The sequence below is a fragment of the Zootoca vivipara genome, chromosome 4 (genome assembly GCF_963506605.1).
Source record: "Zootoca vivipara chromosome 4, rZooViv1.1, whole genome shotgun sequence".
Classification (NCBI taxonomy): Eukaryota; Metazoa; Chordata; class Lepidosauria; order Squamata; family Lacertidae; genus Zootoca; species Zootoca vivipara.
The window spans coordinates 42,478,394-42,506,082 of NC_083279.1; the positions used below are offsets into that span (position 1 = coordinate 42,478,394).

General features: G+C 41.2%; 1 protein-coding gene across 1 annotated transcript in view; it reads left to right on the forward strand.

Moving 5' to 3' along the window:
• Positions 1-4,259: 4,259 nt before the first annotated feature.
• Positions 4,260-27,689, forward strand: part of GK (glycerol kinase) — a 42,314-nt gene continuing 18,884 nt past the window's right edge. The window contains exons 1-10 of the mRNA XM_060273628.1: positions 4,260-4,697; positions 12,726-12,799; positions 13,939-14,045; positions 14,667-14,744; positions 16,398-16,477; positions 18,146-18,283; positions 19,917-20,026; positions 21,350-21,416; positions 23,661-23,678; positions 25,984-26,019. Of these exons, the coding sequence (XP_060129611.1) occupies positions 4,620-4,697; positions 12,726-12,799; positions 13,939-14,045; positions 14,667-14,744; positions 16,398-16,477; positions 18,146-18,283; positions 19,917-20,026; positions 21,350-21,416; positions 23,661-23,678; positions 25,984-26,019 (786 nt within the window). The 5' untranslated portion in view covers positions 4,260-4,619. The remainder of the gene's footprint in view (positions 4,698-12,725; positions 12,800-13,938; positions 14,046-14,666; positions 14,745-16,397; positions 16,478-18,145; positions 18,284-19,916; positions 20,027-21,349; positions 21,417-23,660; positions 23,679-25,983; positions 26,020-27,689) is intronic.

Below are 27,689 nucleotides of genomic sequence, written 5' to 3' on the forward strand. Positions count from 1 at the left end.
GATGCTTCTGGGGGGGTGGGCTGAAACCAATTTCAAATTTCTTTTTAAGGGCAAGACATCTTTGTTTGGGGTTCCTTCCTTGTTCTCCTGTGTGAGAGGAAGGACCCTGTTGCAACAGCAAAAATAAAAGTGCCTTGCTTCGTACGTCCTGGTTTGGTCTCTGTTATTTGGTGGGCAGGAGACGCTTAAATTTGTCTGCTTGCCTGGATCCTTGAGCTCTCCCTGGGTCAAGATCCATTTCTCTGGGTTCATAGGAACCAGCTTAAATTTTACAACAATTTGGCGACCACGAAGGGACCCAGTTTTGCCTTGAGCTCCGGGTTCACTGAGGAAGGGGAGCCCAGCGCGCCCTTGCCTCTTTTGCAGGGGGGTAAACCAACCTCAGGACCCGAGGCACTTGGTAGTAATTGAGAGTCCAAGCGGGACCCCCAGGACGAAGCAACGTTTAAAGGGACAAGGCTGTTTTTTTTTCAGGAACCAGTTGGAAGCTGGAGACAACGGGATTCGACTGAAAGGATCGGTCGTGAGTATTAAAAGGGGACACCTTGGGTGAGCTAAGAACCACAGCAACTAAAAATCTATTTCTCCACTTGGACTATCCTTTTCTACTCTCCTCTTTGGACCTTAGTTGCAGCAAGGCTGCCAGGCACAGTTACAAGGTAGAACTGAGGTCCAGGGCAACAGTCTTTACGTTAAACGCAGAGCTCAGAAAGACTGTCCCAGCTCCCTTCTGCCAAACTGAGCAGAAGTCTGAGCAAACTGTCGCTTTTCTACCAATCTGGGAATCTGGCTATCCCAGCTCTGTTTCCTATTCCTCTGCTCTTAATCTTCGGGTGAAGACGCCCCCCTGCCATGGCGACTCGTGTCGGGAATGACCCATGACCAGAGATTGCAAGTGCGCCCGTTCCTTTCCTACTACTCTGTATTCCTCAGTTCCGACCTGACATTGCGTAGGCAAGCGTTCAGTAGGATATGAGTCTAGTGTGTAAGAGGCAGGGAAGTTGCTGTGGAACCCTCAGGCAATTGATGACCAGTGGGAGGGTTCCAATAGGGTTTTATTTCACCTTCAGATCTTTAAGGTTCCTCTCCAATTTATAATGTCTTTGTATTATTTAATGATAATTTTTTTAAAAAAAATCTGATACGTCCAATTTCATTTGAAAAATTGTTGTGTGAGTGGTAATCTAAATTTTATTGTTTTATTTTTGTATCTTTTTTGGTATTTCTACTTTTTCTTTCTGTACATACAAATGTAGCATCTAAGTCATTCTTTCCTGTAAATAATAATAATAATAATCCCTTTCAAACAAGATACGTGAACCTCAAAGAGAATTCAGAACCACATAAGGAAAATGTTAATAACTTATCGATTGTGTCATAATTAACAAAATTTTTGTCCTTTGTTTCCTCCACAGCCAAACTAGGTGAAGTAAATTAAACTGACTGAGTAGACAATAACAGCAGTAATTAAATAACTATGATCTTATATTATTTGCAGCTCCCCAAGAAGAAATTTCTAGAATATTCTCCCCTTTCTTGACTATTTATCACTATTATTTTTTAACTAATTATATCTTCAGGCCCCAACCCCCTGCAGGCCTATTTTCAAAAGGATGTTTTACAGGAAACCAAATTGACATTTTATCTCTTTGATCACAACCTAAGAAGGAGGACCTAGAAAGCTATAACGTTTCAGCAAGGTTTAGAAGTGCTGTTATAGAAGTACTGTTAACTTCCTCCCAGTGACTCGAAGGCAGACAAGAAAACCCCCTTGTTGGAGATACATGCAAAAGCAGCAAGAATTATCTCAAGTTCACCTGATTGCCTCAAGATATACAAATGGCGTATAATTAATAATTTGAAGGTTTTGTGCATTATGTGTTATATAGGAATACTGAAATGTGTCAAATGACTTTGGGACAAAGGGGGAAAGTGAATTGCAAGGACATTCTCTCTCCTTGACCTCAAGACTCTGTGCCCTAGGATTTAAAAGCAGCCGGAATTGTCTCAAGATCATGATGGCCTCAAGACATACAACTGATATATAATTATTAGGTCTTATGTTGCGTGATATTCGACAGAAACATTGAACTATGTCTGACAGTATGTTATTTCCACAAGGAGGGGGAGGTGAACCAATTTTGTGTTTAATTGTTGGGTTTTTTTTAAAAAAAAAAATGTATAGTGTCCCAATGTTTTTTTTTTTTTTTTGTATTATTGCCATGCATTGTATGCCTTTTAAAGGATCAGGATATTGCATAGTTCAGTATTTAGATTAGATCAACTTATGACCACATTTTCTTGTCCCACCTGGCACTCTGCAGTGTGCCAACCTTCTCTACACATTTTTTAAATTTGTTTTTACTCATTTTACCAAGAATAAGCTCCAAGATCCATGAAACACCAGATAAATGAAGGTATTTATGTCTTGATTTAACAGGAATGATCCCTTTTAGAGTTAAATTTGACTAATTTGGACATGTTTTATGGGGCTGTATAAATTTTAATTTGGCTTCAGTTCTAATTGGGCAAGTGTATCCAAGGTGCAAGTAGCTTTCTTCCTTTAAGAGCAACTGGGCAACTCCCTACAGTGCAAGGCCAGAGCCTATAATAAAGGCCCATAGAAAGCCCAAGGCAAAGGCATCTCTCTCATGACATGTCCAAACCTGTGGCAGCTATGGTGAGTGCCAGGCGACATGGTCAATATGAAAGCCCTAAGGGGATTCACCAGGGATTGTTGCTGTTGTGCCACGTTGGAGGTGTGCAACCAGAGGAGAGCTAGCTTTTGACACCTGAGAACACACAAAAGGGTAAACAAGCAAACTGCACTTTCCAGTCAATATTGGTGGACCATCCTGTTAAGTGTAATACATAGACCATTTTTGAGAAATGCTTCTCCCAAAGTACTAAAACAACACATCTGGTTATTCTTTTGTGGGGCAACAATTTTTAAGAAAAATTATAGCCCCAAATGGGGAATTGTTATAAGAATTTTGAGGTCATATCTATATATATATAATAATTGTTCATAAAACATGTACATGAATGTACAGGCACATGTCTGAAGCAGCACAGGAAGACAGGCCTTTCTGACACCATTTTGACTCTCTCTCTGACCAGGTGTTCCTCTGCAAGGAAGAAGTGGGGTGGGGGGAACCTTCTCATTGTCTCAGGAATTAAAGTGATAATCCCTGGCATCCTGATACCTGACTGCCAGACAAAAGGGTGTGATTAACTTGGCTGGGAAACAGGGAAATGTAAATATCTCTCAATTTTGTTGATTAGGTTTTGGGGGGCAGGGGGCAGGGTCCAGACTGCTCAGATTACTGCCACCAGACCTCCCCTTTCATGATGTACCTATGATGAATCTAGGGAGGGGGGTCTTGGGCTACACCCCTTCTGTGACATATGGATGATGCTTCTGGGGGGGTGGGCTGAAACCAATTTCAAATTTCTTTTTAAGGGCAAGACATCTTTGTTTGGGGTTCCTTCCTTGTTCTCCTGTGTGAGAGGAAGGACCCTGTTGCAACAGCAAAAATAAAAGTGCCTTGCTTCGTACGTCCTGGTTTGGTCTCTGTTATTTGGTGGGCAGGAGACGCTTAAATTTGTCTGCTTGCCTGGATCCTTGAGCTCTCCCTGGGTCAAGATCCATTTCTCTGGGTTCATAGGAACCAGCTTAAATTTTACAACACAGGTATCTAAAGCCATTTGCACATAACAAATAGGAGCCTACACAACACAAAACACTGTTGCTGTATGTAGGCTTTATTTTATTTTGTTTTTTATCTTATATTTTGGAAATGTACATCCAGTGGTTGTTTTCCTTTAAAAATTTTTGGGGCCCCCAAGAGAGTGGGGCCCTAAGCTATAGCTTGTTTAGCTTATACGTAAATCCGGCACTGAAATGAAGTGCCAGGTCGATGGTGCCTACTTCCCAGGCCAGTTCGTGCGAGGGATTGCGCATGTGAGCACTGACTCAGCGCACCTCTGATGAAACCTAGCGCGCAGGGGAGGGGGGTTCCTCTTTCCCGGGCGGGACTCCGGTTCCGTCAGCCAGCTCGCACTTCAGAGGCAGGCTACTACCATAGCGGGGAGGAGAGCGCCGGGAGGAGGCCGCTCACGGCGTTCTAAGCGCTTTCCCCGCTTACGCAATACAAGAGACTCTTGCACCACCGACGCCGTCACAATCCACCGCCGCCTCTGCCCGGTGAGGAGGAGGGGGCGGCGGCGGCGGCAACAACAGCAAGCAGCAGGCGGCGAGCCAGTGCAGCCCGAGGCCGAAGAGCCTCCGGTTCTCGTCAGAGGCCTGGTGCACGTGACCTGCTAGCTCAGCGGCCCCCATTCCCCATGTATTAGGCCGCTTCCTGTGGGGGAAAAGCCCGCCCTGCCCTTCTCCTCCTCCCGGCACGCTGATTGGCGGCAGAGCGGCAGCGCGTCGGGCCAGCGCCCCCTTCCCCGCCTCCAACCTGTGATCCGGGAAGCCACGCGCCGCTCTCAAGAGCGGAGGGCGCCGGCTCGGGAGTGTCAGTCTTCTGTCACTCTCGCTCCCGCCCGCCCTGGCGGGTGACAGGGTCGCCTAGGAGACGGGCCGGGGTCGCGCGTGCGGACGGAGCCTGCCCATGGCACAGGCCGGGGGTGGGGCGATGGGCCCGCTGGTTGGGGCCATCGATCAAGGGACCAGCTCCACGCGCTTCCTGGTAAGCGCAAGCCGGCGAGCGGCTGCCTCCGGGGACAGAGGGGGATGATGGAGTGACCGGGGGAGGCGGCGGCGTGGTTGCCCTTGGTGGGAGCGTGGAGGACGGAGGCTGCTGAGAGGGGCTGGGCAGGTGCCAAGCGAGGTCTCCCCTTGCCCAGGCTCGCGGAGGGAGAATAGGGGAAAGTGCCCTTGACCAGCTAAGAGCGCTTTAAAAGAGGATGCCCCCCACACTGGGGAAGCTTCAGGGTCAAAGGGTTGCGTTTCTAGACCGGTACAAGCCCCATGGCTTAAAAAGCAAACAAACCCATTATTTTGTTAAATGAAACACATCTAAGAGCAAGTGGTTAATGCCTCTTCTACCTCTCTGTCTTTACATATAGGGCTGATGGTGTTGGCTTTGGTTTTTGTTTTTGTGTGTGCCCAGGGGTAATTGGAGAAGGGAATACGTATTGGCTTCTCCTGGAATAGAGAGCAGTCTGAAATAGAGCCCTTTTCTCACTTTATTCCCTTAACTGTTCTGCCTTTTTTTCTTGTCATGCTGGGCAGTATGAGAGACAGGGAGTTTCCACTCAGTCCTCTGATCTAGGGTGTGATGGATGGAAGCAGGCGTGAGAGCTTTCATTTACGCTGCTGGCATTTCTTATCCTACAAGCCATTGTGCATCATCCATTTGCCGTCTATGCTAGATCACCTGTAGCATGTAAACTCATAGGCTGATGGATGGAAAAGTTTATATAGGGAAGAAAAAAGATGAGTAGAATCTGGTAACAACTTATAACATTGTTATTCCCGTTTCTTGCATTGTTGTTGTTGTTGTTGTTTAGTCATTTAGTCGTGTCCGACTTCGTGACCCCATGGAACAGAGCATTATTAGTGTTGTATTAAAAAGTTTAGCTTGGATTCTGGGCAATTCCAGTGTGAATGAAGCCTCGGAAAACAGGTGCCACTGCTTCATCCTGAGATCAATATGCACTACAGGTAGTTGCATTTGTCAGAACTACCGTGTTTCTCATATTATAAGACATGTCTTATATTTATTTTTTCCTCAAAAAAACACACTATGGCTTATTTTCAAGGGATGTCTTATTTTTTTCCTCCTCCTTCTGCCGTGGCCGGCATTGCTGCTACGCCTATCACTATGTCTTATTTTCGGGGTATGGCTTATATTCCTTGAATGCTTAAAAATCCTGCTATGGCTTATTTTATGGGTATGTCTTAAAATATGAGAAACAGGGTATGTTACCCTACCGTGAACCTCAAAGCTGAGGACAGTGAAATAAAAAATGGCTGACAGGCCAGAAATGTCATCTTATACTTCACTCATGCACAGTTTGTATCCTGCTTAATCCAGTTTTGCAACTGTTGTTGTTGTTTAGTCGTTTAGTCGTGTCCGACTCTTCGTGACCCCACGGACCATAGCACGCCAGGCACTCCTGTCTTGCACTGCCTCCCGCAGTTTGGTCAAACTCATGTTGGTAGCTTCGAGAACACTGTCCAACCATCTTGTCCTCTGTCGTCCCCTTCTCCTAGTGCCCTCAATCTTTCCCAACATCAGGGTCTTTTCCAAGGATTCTTCTCTTCTCATGAGGTGGCCAAAGTATTGGAGCCTCAGCTTCACGATCTGTCCTTCCAGGGAGCACTCAGGGCTGATTTCCTTAAGAATGGATAGGTTTGATCTTCTAGCAGTCCATGGGACTCTCAAGAGTCTCCTCCAGCACCATAATTCAAAAGCATCAATTCTTCGGCGATCAGCCTTCTTTATGGTCCAGCTCTCACTTCCATACATCACTACTGGGAAAACCATAGCTTTAACTATACGAACCTTTGTCGGCAAGGTGATGTCTCTGCTTTTTAAGATGCTGTTTAGGTTTGTCATTGCTTTTCTCCCAAGAAGCAGGCGTCTTTTAATTTCGTGACTGCTGTCACCATCTGCAGTGATCAAGGAGCCCAAGAAAGTAAAATCTCTCACTGCCTCCATTTCTTCCCCTTCTATTTGCCAGGAGGTGATGGGACCAGTGGCCATGATCTTGGTTTTTTTGATGTTGAGCTTCAGACCATATTTTGCGCTCTCCTCTTTCACCCTCATTAAAAGGTTCTTTAATTCCTCTTCGCTTTCTGCCATCAAGGTTGTGTCATCTGCATATCTGAGGTTGTTGATATTTCTTCCGGCAATCTTAATTCCGGCTTGGGATTCATCTAGTCCAGCCTTTCGCATGATGAATTCTGCATATAAGTTAAATAAGCAGGGAGACAATATACAACCTTGTCGTACTCCTTTCCCAATTTTGAACCAATCAGTTGTTCCATATCCAGTTCTAACTGTAGCTTCTTGTCCCACATAGAGATTTCTCAGGAGACAGATGAGGTGATCAGGCACTCCCATTTCTTTAAGAACTTGCCATAGTTTGCTGTGGTCGACACAGTCAAAGGCTTTTGCATAGTCAATGAAGCAGAAGCAGACGTTTTTCTGGAACTCTCTAGCTTTCTCCATAATCCAGCGCATGTTTGCTATTTGGTCTCTGGTTCCTCTGCACTTCTGGGAGTTCTCGGTCCACATACTGCCTAAGCCTGCCTTGTAGAATTTTAAGCATAACCTTGCTAGCGTGTGAAATGAGCGCAATTGTGCGGTAGTTGGAGCATTCTTTGGCACTGCCCTTCTTTGGAATTGGGATGTAGACTGATCTTCTCCAATCCTCTGGCCATTGCTGAGTTTTCCAAATTTGCTGGCATATTGGGTGTAGCACCTTAACACCTTCCCAAGTTTGTAACTGTAGTGCTGTGCAAACTTGGGAATGTCCCTCTGAATTTGGAAACACAAGCATTTCTAAATATTGTTTTATATATAAGGTAAATCTACATAAGGTATATAAGGTAAGTCTGTTTTTCACTCAGACTGTACTTGTATAGAGCAGGTGATTTTGTATAATAATATTTTCACCAGATTTAAGCATTAAATCATTGTTTTTAGTAATAATAATCTTGGTCTGAGCATCCTCTCTTGTTCTTTAAGCATTCTCTTCACCCAACTTTCTCCTTTTCTTTTCTTTTCTTTTTAAACTGGGCAAACATTCATAGAGGATCTGGCTGAAGTCCAGGAATCTGTTTTAACAAAGATTATGAAAACATACAAAGTTAAAATAGTTTTCAGGGACAGTTGAAGTCAAGAGTTTATTGCTGAAGTAGAATCACATCATAGATAAGGGGAATGTGTATCATACCATTAAAACAATTGCAGTGCATAAATGTACCCCAAAAAAGTACTAATTCTGCACCAGAGTTTTAAATTGCTTTGGTAGGATTTTCACGCATTCTGCTTACAATTCGGCATGAAGTACAATAATGCATTTGTCATTGTTTTATGTTCTTATGAACATCATTTTTGCTTGCCTGTATCAGAGTAACAGGCTGCCAGATTTGGTACTAACTTTGTGTGCGTATACAGCACATGTTAAAAGCCCATTCTGGGACACCATTGAACCTGCAAGTTTTTATGAATTGCATATAAAATTCAATGAATGTGTTTCCATAGACACTACGAAAACATACTGTATGCTGTATTCTGAGGAGTAAATGCAACTCTGCAATATCATATCAGGATTATACAAGTATGTGTTTGTCCTGAAACATTGAGCCAGCCATGGATTTGATACTTGTTTTATGTTTTGTTTGTTTATTAATAAATTTACAACCTGCCTTTCAGGATTTATTGTCCTTCTAAGGCAGTGTATAGAATACCACAGCACTTTCAAATTAAAATCCATATTATACCCCATTTACAGTGAGCAGTGATACTTCATCAGAAAACAGCTACTAATAGAACACAGACTGAAATTAAATGACTTTAAGAATTCTATTGAAAATAAACAATGATAGGGCTATAGTTATTTCCACAAGTGCGGAAAGAAAAATGCTTAATACCCAATCTGACATCTCTTATTGATGGACCAGAGAGCAGTACCTCAGAAGCTTGAGCAAGCTCATATAGCTGCAGGTGGTCCTCCAGATAACCTAGTCCCAACCCATTTTGGGTTTTAAGGCCAAAACCAGTAGTTTAAATAGGGCTCAGAAGGTGATAGGCAGCTGAATGTTTGTCGCCTTCTTGGCCATTAGATCCACTATTGATCTTGTCTGCTCAATCTGCCGAAGTCTATATTTGCATGCAGGAAAAGTCCCTAACTCACCAAGGGTTTGAGACCCATTGCCTACCATCGCCTGGTTTAGCCGGCCAGTCGAAGTCATTCCCGGGGTGTGACTGCTGTCACATGCTGACAGTTTTTAGCAGCTACAGGTGAGAGCTGAGTGCAGGAGGGGGACAGAAGGTGGACAAATTACCCCAGAAGGTGCATGGCTAAATCTATCCAGGCCCGGCTCTAGGTGCAGTCCCGGTGGCGCGGGGCCGGCAGGGGGAGCGCTGCGCGGCAAAGCTGTGTGGAAGCCGTGCTGCGCGCTGCGAGGGCGGGGGCGCCGGAGCAATCGCCGCGCCTCAGCGCCAGGGCGCCTGACCTGCTCGAGACTGCCCTGAATCTATTTATCCTTCTTCTGAACAAAATTAAGTATAGAAAAATATGTTTTAAAACTTCATCCATTGGTTTTATATTGGAATTGAGTCTTTATGTTTTTTATGCATACAACTCCTGTGTAGATATTGTTATAAAACATCTTCCTGAAAAAGAAGTAGTGGTCTGGGTACAGTAACAGGTGCAGCACACGCTTCTCTTATATCAGGCATGTCCAACAGGTAGATCGTGATTATATCGGGCATGTCCAACAGGTAGATCGGGTTAGATCACTGCCAGTTTTTAACTCTGAGTAGATCGCAGTCTCTTCGGAGTTGGCCACCCCTGTCTTATATGAATACTCTAGAATGAGAGTAAAATAAGTTCAGTGAACCCCAAGGCAATGATTAACAACTGTTTGAGTACTTTGGAAGCATCTCCCTCTTAGAAGCATTCCTAAACATGCCTCTGTTGATCCTCACCTTTGAACTACATAGTTACATTAACTGAAAAGCAAATCAAAATTTAGAATAAAAGATTTGGTAGAGACTATGTAAATGAAACAGAAAATCTTTTGCAAATAGTTCATAAATATTAATTATCCACACTTCTTTGAGACTATTTGCTAGATGAGACAAAAGTACAGGATGTTGCTTTTAATGGGCCAACATGAGTTGAATTTCAGGAAGAACTCCTTTAGTCTTTTGATAGCAGGAGCTGCCTGAGGCCCTCCTGTGCTATTCTCTGCATTTCAGAAGGAAGCATCATTGAGGTCCGTCCACTGAGTAGAAAAGGTGGCTAACCTGTGACTCTTCAGATGTTCTTGGTCCAGCCAATGGCCATGGATATTTGGGGCTGGAATCCAGCAACACATAGAGGATTATAGATTAGCCACCATTGCTGTATAGCAGAAGTTTTCAAGCTTTTTGAGTCCACGACTCCCTTAACCAACAACATTCTTTCTGTGGTACCCCTGTGGGGCTCAGGAGCCCAGTTATGTCCCCCCTTTTTCAAACACCCTCCCTTCTGGAGGCCTTGTCTCCTCTCCCCTCTCCTTGGGAGTCCTCCAGGCAGCAGTTGCTACCATCCCTGGTCTCTGTAAAGGTAAAGGGACCCCTGACCGTTGGGTCCAGTCACGGACGACTCTGGGGTGCGGCGCCCCCAAAAAGAGAGGTGCCTCCCAGAGGCAGCATTCACCTGCGGAGATTATAGCCAGGGTTGCTGCAATAAACAGTTGTGAAAGGCTTCTGGAGGCAGAGATGCAAGAGGGCATCAGAGGAAGGAGGGAAGGAAGAGTGACAGTGTTGTCCATGGCACCCCTGACCATCATTCAAGGCACACCAGAGTGCCATGGCACATTGGTTGAAAACCACTGGTGTATAGAATTGCAGCCCTAGCTGCCCTAGCCCTGCAGTGATTCAGAGTTCACCAAAGATAATGGCCTGTTTTAAATGATCCACTTCCAGCACCATTCTTGTTAAACTATTCAGAAGCTATATGTGTTTCACAAGCCATGGTGTCCCAATTTGATATGTAACAACCAAACCAGCAATGGTTCACCAATTTCATTTATGAAAGGAGGACTGGTGTTGATCAGATGAATTAAGCATAGTTTCTAGCTGCAAATGTTTCCGATTGTGTTCTTTTTCCTTTAGGTGTCTCACCCTCCTCAATAAAGTTTAGAGGATTCTAAGTAGCTGCAGGAGTACAGTGGTACTTCGGGTTACAAACACCTTGTGTTACAAACACTTAGGGTTACAGCCTCCGCTAACCCCTGAAATAGTACCTTCGGTTAAGACTTTGTCCCAGGATGAGAACAGAAATCGTGCAGTGGTGGCGCAGCGGCAGCGGGAGGTCCTATTAGCTAAAGTGGTGTTTCAGGTTCAGAACGGTTTCAGATTAAGAACGGACCTCTGGAACGAATTAAGTTCGTAACCAGAGGTACCACTGTATGTTTATCACAGAGAGCAATAGAAGTATTGGTGAACAATATTCCATGCTGTACTGTTTTCATCAGCAAACAAATTTTGTCATACTGCTTGTAAATATGTGGGGGAAACAGTGTTATTTTCACTTGAAATTATTCAGTAGTTTCTGAGACAATAAACAAACATTTTAAGTGGCAGCATTACATTTCTACTGTACCTCTACTCTTACTATAATGGCCAGTGCTTTTTATATAGCTCTCATCACTTTTCTCTAATTATGTGTAATCAAATTATGATTACCATTTAATTTGTATTGAAAAAATTCTTATTTTTTCAAATACCTGTAATTAGAATCAAAGATATGTATGCGCTCACAGATGTATGTGCATGTCCTAGATACCTCTATTAGATTGGGATTTTTATTGTGATTGATGTTACTCTTTATCAACTTCTTTGCTCAACTATCTGGGGTGGTATCTGGAGTGAGTTGAAAAGGATTACCGGTAAGCACTTTTACCTTCTTACCGTAAAGCAAGTAAGGTTAGCCTGAATGGTTAGGGCTACAGTAAACTGGGTTTCAGTTAACAATTCAGCAAAGGTTGCTGTTGGAGGCATAGATCTCAAAGAGAAGCTGTTTTCAGGATAAAATTAACATCACAGATGTTTATGTAAAAGCAGAAGATAAGGAACATAATTTCAAAATTGGCATGAGCATGCAAACTTCTTGATGTTTTGAAGTGATTTGATATCTTTTGGATTTTCATAAAAGGTAAACTGCATAGAAAGGAGAATTATTTGGACACGAGAGAGTTTGTGATTTATTTAGGTAGCAGTTTATTTAGATGAATAAATATACTTTGGGAAAGAATAATCAATTATGTCTAACAGTTGATTTCAATATTTTTACCTTCAATGTCACTTAACAGTATAAATACAGTATAGACATTATTTGGACTGATCTCTAAAATCTTAAAACAAATGGAAATTATTATATTGTGATAAAGTTCAGCACCACTATACAGTAGTCAATAGCTAATTAGATTATATTCCTGTATATGTATTAGTTAGTGTTTTGGTTTTTTTAAAAAAAATCAATTTGACTCTTCACCCTGCTTTTTAAAGGTGACTCAGACTTTTAGGGCAGTATCCTTAATCTACCTATCTTTTTGTCAGTAATCCTTTCAAAGGGAGGCTCCAGAAACTGCTGCTCCCTTTGTCTCCATGGATGATTAACCTTTCCTATCATTGCGAAATTGAGCCATATGGTTGCAAAAGCCATAATATACTCATGGTCCAGAAGTCTCTGCTTCCAACTGATATTTTTTTAAAATAATAATAAAACCTTCAGGTTCCTGTAACATGTGGTTTAGTGGCCTCTTCTAGAGTTAAGCAAGTATTTCTTGCATCATTTTGCTCTTTGACAATTTTCTGTTATGTATAATACAGTATAGTCTTTGTTAGGGGAGTTAACTTCTGAATGTTACCGTCATCCCTGAATCATGTTTCCAAGTAACTGTTCAAGAGGCAGGTGCCAAGCTTCTTTGTGTGCCTCGCCCTCTAATTATGTTTTTACAAACTGGTTTGGTGTTCTTTTATGCATTACAGGTCTTTAATGCAAAAACAGCTGAGCTGTTGAGTTACCACCAAGTAGAAATCCAACAGAAATTCCCCAAAGAAGGGTAGAGTATTTTTTTTTCTTTGCATACTTGACTGCTTGTCATTCAGGCTGCAATCCTAACCATATCTACTTGGAAGTAGGTCCCATTGAATTCAATAGAGCTTATTCCCAGGTAATTGGGGTTAAGACAGCAGCCAAAGTGTGATATTGCTGAACTTTAAACTCTACATGAGCAGAAAGTCCCTTCCACTCTTCGCTTTGCTTTGCCCCTGTGAATTTATGCCCGTTGCTCCCTCTGACTGCAGCCATCCACTCCATGCCTTTCAGAACACACTGGAGACCACAGAGGGCTACAGTGAGGAGTAGGGGGATGGGAAAGACCTGTTTCTTGGGTGGTGTTTCATTCACATGTCTATGGATCCGAGCCTACATGTTCCTACTTAAGCCAGTGAAATGGTTTGTAGGCATATGAGGCAAAGTTTGGAAGACTGAAGTCATTGCAATAATCTAGTATACTTTTCTGTTTGTCTTTGTTACTGTATTTGGTTTTTTTAATCAATAGTTAGCCTCAGTAGTGGATGTTGGGCTGGGGTTGTGTTGCTGCAGAAGAGGATGGGGTAGGTGGCACTGGCTCATTTGTACCACACTACCGTCTCACTCCCCCCTCCCAACACCTCCCAGTAGGTAGCAGCACCATGACCAACCAGAGGCCAGGTGAACAGAAGTGGCACTGGGTTAGCCTTGCACAACATTTTTTTGAGTTGGAAAAGTAGCAGCCAATATCGCTTGCCTTTGGGCTCTTCAGCTCTCTCTTCTTTTCTGCTTCTTAACAATTTTATGGTAAGAGGAGTTAATGTTAAAAATCCACTAGATCCTGTTTCATGACAAACTGGTTGATACTAATTGAAAATGATGTCAGTAAATTGTCATTCATTTCTAATGCTTTGGTAGCAGAGTTTCCCAAGCTTGGGTCTCTAGCTTCTTTTGGACTACAGTTCCCATAATCTCTGACCACTGGTCCTGCTAGCTACAGATGGTGGGAGTTGTAGTCCAACAACAGCTGGAGACTCAAGTTTGGGAAACCCTGCATTGGAGGAAACAGGTGAGATTTCATGATATTTGTGTACATAATGCCAGATGCAAAATACAGATTTCTGATACTAAACTCGGTTTTCTCTATGCTTATCCTATCTGTTCAAGGTGGGTAGAACAAGATCCAAAGGAAATACTACGCTCTGTCTATGAATGTGTTGAAAAAACATGTGAGAAACTGAAACAACTGAATGTGGACATTGCCAGTATAAAAGGTATTAACCGCATTTTCATAAAAAATAATCATTTTTTGAAGCAGTGGTCAGGAAGGGCACATTTCTGAACTTTTCTTTAGGAGTAAAACTGATATGTTAAACTATTAAAGCCAATGCAAGTGTAGCTTATTGGTGTGTTGCTATTTTGTCAGAGTTTCCTTTCATAAGATGGGATAAGCTGGAAATGAGGCAATAAATAGGTTGTGGTTTGTGCAATGCTGTTCTGGAAACCCAAGGGAAGTGTGTGGTCTCTTGCACAGGGATTTCAGCCATCGTTTCCAAAAGGCAGCCTGCCCTCTTTATTTCTCCCACACCCCAGATTAAGAGATTGCCCAGTGTAGCATTTTATTTAGTGCAAAGGGCTGCTGCTGAAAGCAAGTTCTGGTAAATTCTCTTGCCCCTCTGCCAAATGTGTGCACAGGAGCACTTTGTGAATACATAGGTTTCTTTAATCCTACCCAGTATCTTTATTCTGTGAGTAAATTGTATTAAGAATGGGGGGGCGGGGGGGGAAATTAACAGGGAAAGTGTTTAAACAATAGAAATTATTGAAATATTTCTAAAAGATGAAGTATGCCATGTCAAATCCAGCAAATGTTAAAATTTTGTTCTGTTTTTAAGCTATTGGGGTTTGCAATCAGAGAGAGACAACTGTGGTTTGGGACAAACGAACTGGAGAGCCTCTCTATGATGCTCTAGGTAAGTATTTTTTTTTAATAGGGATGTAGTTTTCCACTCGACTATGTGTTAATCATTTTATTTATTTATAATGGAGTATAGTGACCTTCCTGAAGCTAATTTATCTTGGAATCCAAGCCCTAAGAGTGAGTTGTATCCAACACGGCGCAAGCAGTAATTTACCTACACAACAGGACTTCCCCTTCCTCTTCTCTCTCTGTACACCTGTAAAATTTGCTCCAGAGGGTTCCCAAATCCTCTGTAGCAGGTTTTTAGAGTCCACAGTGGGGCTTCAGGGGAGAGGTTGGAGGTTCTGTTGTGCAACTGGAAGTATGTTGTTCTAGCAGAACAACAGCATTGAACGCGACTGTAAGGGGGAAGGCTTACAGAGAACAGCCTCCCCTCATCAGGAGCAGCTCGTCTCCGAGCAGCCACGAGAGCGAAGGGTCTGATGGGCAGAGCCAGGAGACGGAAAGGGAGTGCTAGCCCTCGAGCAACATCCAAGAGCCCTTGCTCCATAGGTAGGAAGAGAGGGAGGGAGAAAGAGGGGACAGGAGTTAGTCAGTCCGCAGACCATTCCCCCCGACACCGGAATTGAGGAGGCGGAGAAAAGGGAAACGCTTCACAGTTCCGAGGCTTTTATGTTGGTCTAGAACCCGGCGATCGCCAGTGCAGGAATCTGATTCGGAGTGAGCGTTACACTGTAAATAATGTGCACTAATAAAACCATCTTAAAGACAAGCATGTGGAGGGTCGTTACTCAAGAGTAGCCACATCAACCCTGACAGCGACCCTATGTCATTTTCACACACACAGGTTGTGTGTGTGTGTGTGGCATGTATTAAGGTGAGTTTGTACAGTGGCAATTTAAGCTTGCTGCTGTAGTTTAGAGTTTCTTTTTTAAAAAAAATGACAACTGGCCTGCTATTTGCTTTCAGCTTTGGGTCTGAATGGCATTAGCCTTTTGCTAACTGTTATTATTTATTCATCTGGTTGATCTAAATATTTCTAACAAATAGCCTGTTAAACTGTATTTGGTTCTTGTAGAATGTTGTAGTGCATATCACATTAATTTTGTTGTATTAGCTCTATAATAAGAGGAAAACATGTTTTTAATATCTTACTCGGTTTAAGCTGATGCCGGCTTGTTAATAGCCCCTTCACAGTACCATGTTGCCTGCAACAAGCAAGAATTATTCCCAGGAAGGGATGCTTTTATTATTTATTGTTCACGTGGTCTGTGTGTGCCAGAACATTGAACACATTGAATTTTGCTCACGTATTTGCAAGCCTGGGTTAATTCTATTTATATTATAATTGCACTTTCATGAATCCTTTCACGAAAGGCAGATTTTTAAAAACTCTAAAAGCTATGACAAGGGGGTCAAAACTCTGTTTATGTAGCAGTACTCACTCATCCACACTACTTGATGAAATGGAGAGGATAACACAGTCCATAATGAAGCAAAAAACAAGAACAACAACAACAACAGCCCCAAAAATCAATTTAAAAACATATTTCTGCTTCCATGGGAGAAATGCCAGAACACACAAGCGCTGCTCGGTGTGTAGAAGTTATTTGGAGAATAACTTCTCCGTGATGGAAGCCTGAATTACTGAAATTTTCAGTAACACAACCCTAATCAATCACTTATGTTTGTCTTTGTGTTATAGTGTGGCTTGACCTAAGAACCCAGAGTACTGTTGAGCGACTGCTTCAAAAAATTCCAGGGCATAATAAATCCTTTTTTAAGGTAAAATCTCTTGTTTTAACAATATAGGGAAGTGAGGTGCTGATGTGAGATTTTAACACATTGTACTTGTTTTGTAGTGAATACAGTTTAGGTTATCATAGCACAGGGATAGCCTAACTACTGTTGAAATTGCTCCGGTAACCTCTTGGTTAGATTACTGCAATGAGTTATATCTGGCTCTGAAGATGGTTCAGAAACTTCAGCAGGTGCAGAATTCGGCAGCCGGGTTGCTCACCTGGGCAAGATACTGTGAGCATATTACACCAATCCTGGCCTGACTGTACTGGCTGCCAATTAGTTTCTCGGCCCCATTCAAATTGCTGGTTTTGACCTACAAAGCCTTAAACAGCTCAGGACCACAATACCCCCAGGACTGTCTCTCTCCATATGAACCTACTCCAACCCTGCGATCATCATCTGAGGCCCTTCTTCATATACCTCTGCAATAGGTCCAGAAGGTGGTAACACAAGAATGGGCCTTTTCTGCAGTGGCTCCCTGTTTGTGGAATGCTCTTCCCAAGGAGGTTCGGCTGACACCTTCATTACACACCTTTAGTTGCCAGATGAAAACATTCTTCTTCAACCAGGAATTTGACTGATTAACATCCTATACTCTTTTAAATGTGTTTGTGCAAGGCAGGTTTATTGGCTTGCACATGGTGCAGGGGTGGGTATGTCTTGTTTTTTATGTTGTGAACTGCCCTGAGACTTACAGATGAAGGGCAGTATACAAATTTAATATAGTAAATAAGAGTGAGAATAATTTTCCTTGAGAATACTGAGAAAGGAGAGCAGAAAGCATGTTTTTAAAAACTGAAGGAAGTACCCTGTTTCTCATATTTTAAGACATACCCATAAAATAAGCCATAGCAGGATTTTTAAGCATTCAAGGAATATAAGCCATACCCCGAAAATAAGACATAGTGATAGGCGTAGCAGCAATGCCGGCCACGGCAGGAGGAGGAGGAAAAAAATAAGACATCCCTTGAAAATAAGCCATAGTGTGTTTTTTTGAGGAAAAAATAAATATAAGACATGTCTTATAATATGAGAAACACGGTATATGTGTTATCACTTGTAAGAAGGGTTAAATTATTCCTCCGAAGTGTGAAGGTAGGAACAAGTAGGATAGCAAGCATTCTTTATTTACTAAGAATATGAAACTACGGTACCTAAATTTTCATAGAAATAGATTATGATGCAAGAGGTTATTTAACGACTTCACTGTCAATTCATCTATTCCAAGCTACACAGAAATTGCTCCTCAATGTTAGCATATTTCCTAGACATTGCCAAAATAAAATTATTTAGGAACATATGAATAAACCAGTCTCTTAACCTATTTGCTTTGAAAGCTTCCACTGTATAATGCAGTAGTACTTTCTTTATGATTGCCTCCATCATTATTTGCTTTCCAAGCACAGACAGATAACTTGTATAAAACATGACCTTTAGAATATGTTTCTGTCTTGTTTTGCTACGTGGCAGGTCTTCAAACTACCTGTTCTCTTGATCTTTGACCATGTTGGATTTTGGTACACGTAGGCTTTACAATACTAGAGAGTGACTGATGACCCTTTTTATTGTGCTTGTGCTACAGATGAACCTTTTGTCATTTTTATTGCTGGTGTTTCTCCTTTATGTTCTGAAAATCTTTCATTTTTGCAGAATAAGACAGGCCTCCCACTTAGCACATATTTCAGTGCTGTGAAACTTTGCTGGCTTTTGGACAATGTGAAGGAGGTGAGGCAAGCAGTTCAGGAGAGGCGAGCACTGTTTGGTACCATTGACACATGGCTAATATGGGTATGTCTCAATAGGCTATATAGAAATCAACTTCTTTTGCTTTATACTTTCTCAATTTTAATAAAACAACATTCAGCATTTTCTAAACAGGAAATCAGTTTTTACTGCCACCTCATCAGAATCATACATGTGCCTATATAATCTGCCTCCAACATTATTTGCAGCAGAACGTAATACACCTGAATAAAATGGGCACACATCAGTTATGGTCAGCAGGTTTTAAGTACTCACCTTCCCCAAGCTTGTCTCATAAAGTATTATGGTGCTAATGTTTTATTTTGTGAACTGCCCTGAGATCTTTTGGTGAAGGGTGGTATATAAATGTAATAAATATAAATAGTGTATAAATTTAGTGTAAAAATATAAATATAATTACTATAATCCAAGGGATCGTGGTTGCTACCCTTCCATGCATTCAGTGAATACAGTGGGATTGTGCACGCCTAGCAGATGCTTGTCTGACATAAGGATGAAAGGATACTAAAGTATTTACAGCAGGCATCCCCAAACTGCGGCCTTCCAGATGTTTTGGCCTACAACTCTCATGATCCCTAGCTAACAGGACCAGTGGTTGGGGAAGATGGGAATTGTAGTTCAAAACATCTGGAGGGCCGAAGTTTGGGGGTGCCTGATTTACAGTTCCTGCGCTTAAAAGGGAACTTTGGCCAATTAGGCTTCTTGATCATGTGAATCATACTCTTTTACATTAATGCTGAATTTGTAGCCATGCCAGGGAATGAGGGAGGAATGGACAGTGGGTGTGATCTTGTTTCTCTCTCATGCATCCATTGAACACGTGGAGAGTGAACATGTGCATAAACCTCTAAGACCTTGCATAAGAGTAAAACTCTAATAAGAGTTTTCCTTAAAATAATATTAAAGGGCTTTCAAAACATTTTCTCTGGCTAGAGTGTTTGTAAGTAAAGTTGGGTGGAAAGCCTAAGTTGGCGAACTATGCCCCCCCCCCAAGATGGAGAGTAGCTTTAACCAGGGTATAGTCAGTGATTTTTATATTTCCAATATTAGTAGATGTAACTGGTGGGATCAATCATTGTGTAATAAAATGAAATTTAGCCTGGACTGTGATGTATAGCAGTTAGAATTAAATGCAAAACTGAAATCGCTGGGGTTTTGTTCACTCCAAATGTCATATAGGCCCTCTTTCTGTGATGTTCTCAGTAAAGTGTATGAGTCCTTGATCTTGCCTTTGCAGAAAGATTTCCCTTTGAGGAAAGGCTTGCTGTATTATTCTTGCATATGTATACTACATTAAGATAACTCTTCCTATTAATGCCAAATACTGGGGTCCCCAAACAATCATGACATCCTCAGAAGCAGCCTTGGTGCCCACCAGTACTCCCTGCCACTCCCTATTTTATTTTAATTTAATGAGGGGGTTTTGTGGGGAGGGTAAGCATCACCAGTTTTTCTTCTATAGTGACTATAACTGTTTCTTATATTTCTGAATGTGCCTTGTGAGCAGGAAAAGATTGGGGATCCTTGACCAATCTTTAAATATAGTAAGAGTGAACAGTGGATCTGCCAGATTTCCAACTTCCATTTCTAGGGAAGCAGTGATGAGCTTCTAGTTTTACTGATCTGTCTTTGCTTATTATTATTTTTTTATTTTAAGAGTTTGACAGGTGGAAAAAATGGAGGTGTTCATTGCACTGATGTAACCAATGCCAGTAGAACAATGCTGTTCAACATTCATTCGTTAGAATGGGATACTGAACTCTGCAAGTAAGTAACTTGTTTGTCCGTCTGCTTCAGTGCCTTGATTTGCTTTGGCCATACTGACGTACAGGTTTCTAAGCAGGTTTACTTGGAAATAAATTCTATTAACTGAGTGGCACTTGGTCCTAGGTCACATGTTTTTCCAGGGTCACATGTGAAAAACTTCTAAATGGTCTGTGTTCTGAAACTAAAGAACAAATTCTTGCTTAATAGCAACGAGTTTATCTGATTCCGGCTTTGTAATGGGTATCCACATGGAGCTGTATCTGTTTGAAAGATTAGTACACAATAGATTCTGCAGCCATTATTGCTTATGGTAAAGGTTCAAATCCAGCTTGTCAAATGGTGGGTGGTCACAAGATGCACCACAATTCTGTGCAGAAATCATGCTATAGCTGTAAAATAATGGGCATGAAATCTTGTCTGAATTAACCATTAGACTCTAAACTGGTAGGCTTCAAAATGTTATTGGATTACATCGACCATCATCCCTGGCCATTGACCATGCTGGTTGGAGCTGGTGGAAGTTGGAGTCTAACAACATTTTCAGGGCCACAGGTTGCTCTCCAATGAGTAAAATTCATGTTCACTTCTTCCTTAAATTATACAAGACTCACTTTTAAAAATTAATCTTGCACTGTGTTTAACACACTATAAATTTAATTTGAGAGTGTGGAATTTCAATTGGTTAGGTACAACCAAACATGCATTCATGGATTTTCTGTGATAACCTGATTGGAGCAGTTCATTCCATAACTGAGAGAACATTTGGATTTAATTGTGAAATATTTGATGGCATTTTTCTACATCACAGCTAGCAAATAATTCTGTTTTAACCTTTGAGAAGCGAAAGTAGTATTGTTGTTTATTAGCAGGATACATAAGATTGTCACTGCTGCCTGCTTGTAAACTCTTCTTGAGGCACCTGTAGTGATGGGGAAGCTGATCATTGGAACTGGGAGAGATGCACACATAAGCTCAGGTCAAATCAAGCTCTAGAATAAGTAAAAAAGAGAAATATGCACGAAGTATTTATATCTACACATCATGAGGGCTTGCAAATCTTTGCAACAATTTTTAAACAAATGATAGCTTTATTAGCTTAAGCGGGACCTCTGTTGGCCACACAAAGTTTTAGTTTGGGAATACAGTAGTGGTAAACCAGATTCCAGTTTTAACCAATCAGAAGAAGCATTTAAGTGGACATTTCTTGTTTTGAGGCAAAAATGGGCCCCATATATTCTCCATCAACCCCCAGTTCAACTTTTTAATTAACAAGCATGAATAATTTTGTATTAACTTTTGGAAAATGTTGGGTTTCCTCCCCAGATTTTTTGGAATTCCTATGGAAATACTTCCCAAAGTGCGGAGTTCCTCAGAGATCTATGGATTGATGGTATATATACAACTTTTCCTTAAATTCTTTTAGTTAAAAAATGTGTGAATTGTGCCTGCTTAATCTTTATCGAATAAGCTGGATAACTCAGTTCTGTGAAAAAGTTATTTTTGTAAAACAGGAGAAGGAATAGCTTTTAAATTGGACTGTTAACTACCCTTCTTGAGAAAAGTTACACTTAGAAGATATAAATGAAGTTGCAGTACAATTTTGTTTATATCTCCCAATATTGCATATCTTATGAAATTACTGTTTTTTACGGAAAACTATATATAGAATTTTTGAACTGGCATAGAAATATGTATCAGTGCTCTTCCTTAACTAAGGCTGCAATCCTAACCTACGTTAACTAGAAGTAAGCCCCATTGAATTCAGTAGGACTTCTGAAAATACATGGTTAGGGTTGGGCTGTAAGTTGGGGCAGAGTCCTGCAGAATTTGTGCACGTGGGCGGCTATTTTGAAAGTTATGAATGATGTGTGTCTCAGATTTTTGAGGGCTGAATGTACATTTAAATCAGCTGAAGGACAGCAGGTTGTAGAAGGCTGTTGTATACACTTCCCTTAGGATCTAAGGTCAACTTCTCTAATGTTACAGTTGCACCGAAGGAGTTGATATTCTACAAATTTAAATATTAGTGTAGAAAGCTGCTGTCTGAAATATCTTTACTATGTTCCTGGTTAGTGACCCATTGTGAGCATTGGAAAAGTCTTGGGGAGATGCAAGAACCTTTTCCCTGCAAAGACACACCCCTTCTCACTCTAGGAAGCCACTGGCAATCAGTGCACAGGCTGAACTCCTGCTATGTATGCTGATGCTGGGCCTTGCAGAGGGTGGGATGGAGACTGATGGGGCTGTGGGAAATAGCTCGGTTGGCGATTCAGCATGTCTGGTCCACTATAGAACAGTCTGGATATGTTTTCCATCTGAAGATCAGCTACCATAATGCTGGTTTGAAAGTTCTGTACAATTATGAACTGGAAATGGTCTAAACTTTATTAAGAAGTGATTGTTAAAATGGGTATAAAATGGGAAGACACAATATTCTGTATTCCCAGACTTGGCTTGTAGAACAGTTTGGCAGGAGCCCTCTTTTTAAACAAGTACTGCAGCTCGATTGAGTCACTAGCTAGAAGAAACTTTGACCCTCTTCTTAGTTCCCAGATTAGATAAAATCTTATCAGCGAATACTATATGATAATATGCAATTATACAATTTAAATTAATTCATGAATGCTCTTCACAAGAAAAGTACTGTATTCCAGCTTCGTGGACTGGGTGTTTTTCAATAGTGTGGCCCAAATCTCCTTTTGTGACCTCTGCAGCTCTTTAAAAAAAAGCCATTTGCTTTAGACTCCAGTTTCTGAACTACCTTTAAATGGAAAGTGTTTGTGAAAGCAATAGAAATACTCACAAAAATTACTTGATACAGCTGATCTATTGCTTAAAATGAAACAAAATGTACTTCCATTTCCCTCAAGTAATAGCCTCTCTGCTCTGTATGAGAAAGAACGTTACTGGTAAATACAGTACTGGTATCGGTAGCGGCCTTTTAAAGTTAATTTAAAGCATTTGGATTGTTTACAATAATAAAAAAAATTGAGCTATAATGTTACCGTCTTGAATACAACATAAGCCATTGTGAATTCCTGTACAGTAGTTCATTGTGGGATGTTTAGGGGAAGGTTGCAGACTTTTAAAAACAAAGGGCTTGACAAATAGTGCTCCCCACCCCCCAATAGTCTCCAACTGAGCTGAAAGTGTTTCTGTACAAAAATACTTTAACCCAAATTAGGGTGGCTAAACTTTCAATATTATGAGTCTCATACCTTTTTAATAATTGAAGAAGAGAAGAAATTGTTGCCGGTACAGCTTATCACAGTGCTACAAGAACAGGAAAATCTGCCTGCTCCCTTCACTTACTTGTCAACTATTAACAATGCAGGATCTCAAATTTTGAAAGGTTTGGCCTCTGATATCAGTAATCTGATATTACTGTTAAGTAAGTACAGTAACTAATGCTATATACTTTGAGTCATTTGAGAATAGAAGAGTGAAGTCCGTTACTTTGAGTTATAAACCTTTTGAGTGTTTGCTTCAAAGTGTGTAGGTCTGATATTCATTTTACCCCAAACAGCAATTTATAGGAGGAGAATTGACTACTAGACTACCAAGCTTTGAAATTGTGAACTTGTTTGTCTCTCTTCCCCTCCTTCCTTCCCACTACTTTTCTCGCTGACTATAGAAAATCTCCCTTACCTTGGTGAGTAGGATTTGTTAGGATGTCCCCTGCTCACATCTCCATCCATTCTGCTTAGATGCAGTGCATTTCTTTAGGGGGAATCCTGTAGCTTTTTGAAAGTGATTGTGTTAGGTGGCATCCTCAAATCAGACCGACTGAATTTGAAGCTTTTATTTATGGTTCTGTTGAGGTGTTTCCACTCCCCCACCTGCTAAAAAAAAGTTAAAATGGGAAACTACTATTTCTCACTCCTAACTTTCCTTGTGAGAGATTAGATAAATTGAGGGCAAAAACACTGAAGAGGAGGAATACTAGTTTATGGTATATATCTCATCTCACCTTCAAAATGCTATTTAGTAAGGTATCCTCAAATGGAAATGCACTGACTGTACTCTCTGCATGGCTTCACTGAAGTGCTACTGCTCAGTGTACGTACTACGCACACACACACACACAAAAATACATGCACCCTTCAAAGAAAAGCTGTTTTTGACGTGGGTGGCTTGTAGGGTACTACGTAGGTGTTGGCATGCCTGGCTGTTTGCAAGTACACAAATATATATTTCTTCTTTCCTTTTCAAGAAAACATCACAAACTGTTTGATGGTATCTTACAAAATGAGATCTCCTGTGTGTTCTTCCGCTAATACTCTGCCACAGTCACACCTGTATGTTAAGCACTGAGCTCCCATTTTGAAGCATGTTGTTTACCATCCTATTGTAGCCCCACGTGTTATCAAAAATCAAGTTGTACTGTGCGCTGTGCTTTAATATGTGTGTAAATGGTAGAGCAAACATTAGCTCTTAAATGAACTGAGGTATAGAAAAGAGACTGCCACACTTGCATTCCTTGACTGAGCAGAAAATGGAGGGCTGGGCAGGGATGTGGGAATCAAGAACAGGCCTCCCATTCAACCTCCTCTCTCTCTTGTATTTGCCCAGCTACATGTACCTTGCAGTCCTGATAAGTTGGTTGTTACTGAATTAAGTTACACTGTATTGGGGCGGCCCATCCCATTTCGCCACCTGAGGCGAAAAGAGGAGTTGCCTCTTCCCCTCCCTGGCTAAGCTGGCCACCTCTCCTCACTTCTCTGGTGGCAGGAGGGTCAGGAGGCACCTGTGGAACACCAGCACCACCATAGGTGCCTCCCACCCCACCCCATCGCCAGAGAAATGAGGAGAGGCAGTAGCAAGACCTCACCGGAACTGTTGCCACAGCTTCTCCTTGCTTCTTTGGCAGTGGCAGCAGTGGGTGGAGTACTGGTAACTAGTAGGGAGGCACTAAAGTGGGATTTGCCACCTCTGGATCTGAGGCATTCACCTCAGTGTGCCTAATGGTAACACTATGGCTGTGCACTATATGCCCCTTAGATTATTTCTTCTCTCCCCCTCTCCCCAAGTCAGTTCCAGTTTAGATGTGCTCGCTATGTATGTGGCCTGTTTCACAGTGATATCAGTGGGCGTATAGAAGTAAAGTCGTGTTGTGGCTGTCATATAACGCATTTTCCTGCTAAAGCATGAACTGGTTATCGCATCCTGGTTTCAGCCAAAGTTCAATAATATAATGAACAATGTTAGAATTTTTGTGCTTTTAAATCTAAATATGCATATAGATGGGCTGATATTCCATTTGTAATAAAAGCCACAATTCTGCCATTAATTGTAGTTTTCTGTCATCTGGAAACATTGTACCGTTTGCATAAAGCTGTAAGATACCCAGTGGATCCGTTGCTAACTTGTACCCTGTTATACTTTTTTCTGTTCCTGTTATGGAAGGCCAATATCTTGTAATTCTTATAACATTTGTAGCTTTTAAAGACCTTTATCTTTGGTACCTGTTGTTTCCCCCCTCTCAGAACCTATGGAGTTTGAAGAAACTGAATGCAAATTAAAATTGTCCTTTTGCCTTGTGTGGGAAATTATATATAATTGAGTAGTAAATTATTATTCCAGCTATATAATAAAGGCGGGTTTCTGTGGCGCTCTAGTACAAGAGGGACTTTGCTGGACAGATTAAACAGCAAAGGATGTTCTTTTTCTATTCCCCCCCCCATTAATTGACAGAGAAGTTATGTGGCCTTTCTGTTTTTCATGGCATGTAGGTGATTAATTTTACTTTTGAAAGACTGTGTGTGAGAATATATGCATATAGCTCAACAGTATACTTCCAGATCTTAATTTTTAACAGCATTGATAGACTTGCTTGACTACGGCTTGGATGTTTTCTAGCTGTACATTGCTTCAATTCTTTAAATAATGGAAAATCTACTAGATAAAAACTAGTGATGTTGAATAACCTTTTAAAAAATGTATTTGTTTTGCTATAGAGTTCTGGAGCTTTGACCGGCGTACCAATTTCTGGGGTGAGTTCCCTAATCATGTTGTAATTTATTGGTACAATTTCTGAATACAGTGGAATGTTTGTTTTATTTTATTTTTTAAATGGAGGGGTGCAGTCAGTAGAAACTACATGTCTAATGTATCAGTCGTATATGCTAGTAAAAATAAGTTTAAGCTGCAATCCTAATAACACTTACCTTGGAGCCCATTGAGCTCAGTGGGACTTGTTTCTCAGTAGACTCATATAGGATTATGCAGTAAGCAGACTTAATTGAAAACATAACTAGCATCTAATGTGCCCAGCCTCAAGCCTGGAGCAGCTGTTGTGCTAGAGGACTACTGAGTAACTACAACCAGTTACTGTGAAATTAAATAGATGCTTCCAGCCAGACCTACGGTAAGTGCCAATAGCTTTCATTTGGGGCGTTTTAAATGGTATTCCAATATCATGGGACACAAAGGGTAGCAGAATGCAATGTAGAAACTGAACCTTTCGCCTCTCTCCAGCCTCTGTGAGGAAGGAAGGAAGGAAGGAAGGAAGGAAGGAAGGAAGGAAGGAAGGAAGGAAGGAAGGGGAGCAAGTACTTGCCTCACATCCTGCCTGAAATCTGCATAGGAGCTATGTTGCCCGGTGTAGATTGCCCAACGTGATTTAAATTACCAAGAAGAAAGACTGATTTAAGTTTCCTATACTATAATTCACGAGTTTCCAGAGCAACAAATTTTAATTGGTTGCAACAACAGTTAAAACAAGCAAAAACAAGCCTTTAGACTACCTAAGAGCTCATAGAGGTCTGGTCATAAAGTCCACGTATTTCTTGCACTACACAGTTATGTCTGCTAAGACACAAGGGATACAATTGTGAAATAAATGGATTTCCTTGGCCCTCTACTAATTCAAAGGCATCTGACAAAATCACAGATGGAATTGTAGCTTTTAGCTTTTATGTAAAAGGCCAATTGCCCAGAATTTTCCACAAGTAAGTGTAGTGATTACTTGGCAAAACAGTATTTTTCCATGACAACAAAGTTAACTACCTTTGAGGATCATAAATATTTATTATTTACACAATAAATGTATTGTATCAAATGCTTGTCCTCAAGTCTTTTTTTTTCCTTTTAGGAGAGAGGCAGGATTTTTATAGTGATGGATATAGTTAAAAAATAAGTGCAGAATATTTTTGAATAACATTCAAGTTTCATTTTTAAACTATGTTGCTGTTGAAAGCAGCATTTACAGCACACTCCTATACATGTTAACTTAGAAGTAAGCCACACTGAGTTTGATAGGACTTGCTCCCAGGTAAGCGTGTGTAGCATTGCGGCCTTAATGTAAACAGAATTTTAAAGGCAAACATCTGATTTCATTCTTTTGGAAATGGGCATTCTGTCTATTTCCTCCACTGCAATTTTGTTTGTTTGTATCGGTGCTTCCAAACTATTCTAGATGTGCAGAAAAACTAGGGTTATCCACCATTCTGGATCTGCAAGAGGCCAATATTTTTTTTTCCACTTGAGAGAAAGCTAGTTTCCCCTAAGGTTTATTGAAACTGGTTATGTGAGCTTTGAGCATGCTCATTTGAAAATGAAGGAGGTCCTGTGGTAAGATAACCTTCAGGAAAATAATATCCAACTATCCAGAACAAAACTTTGTCATTTATTTATTTATTAAATTCATATATGGCTCGTCATC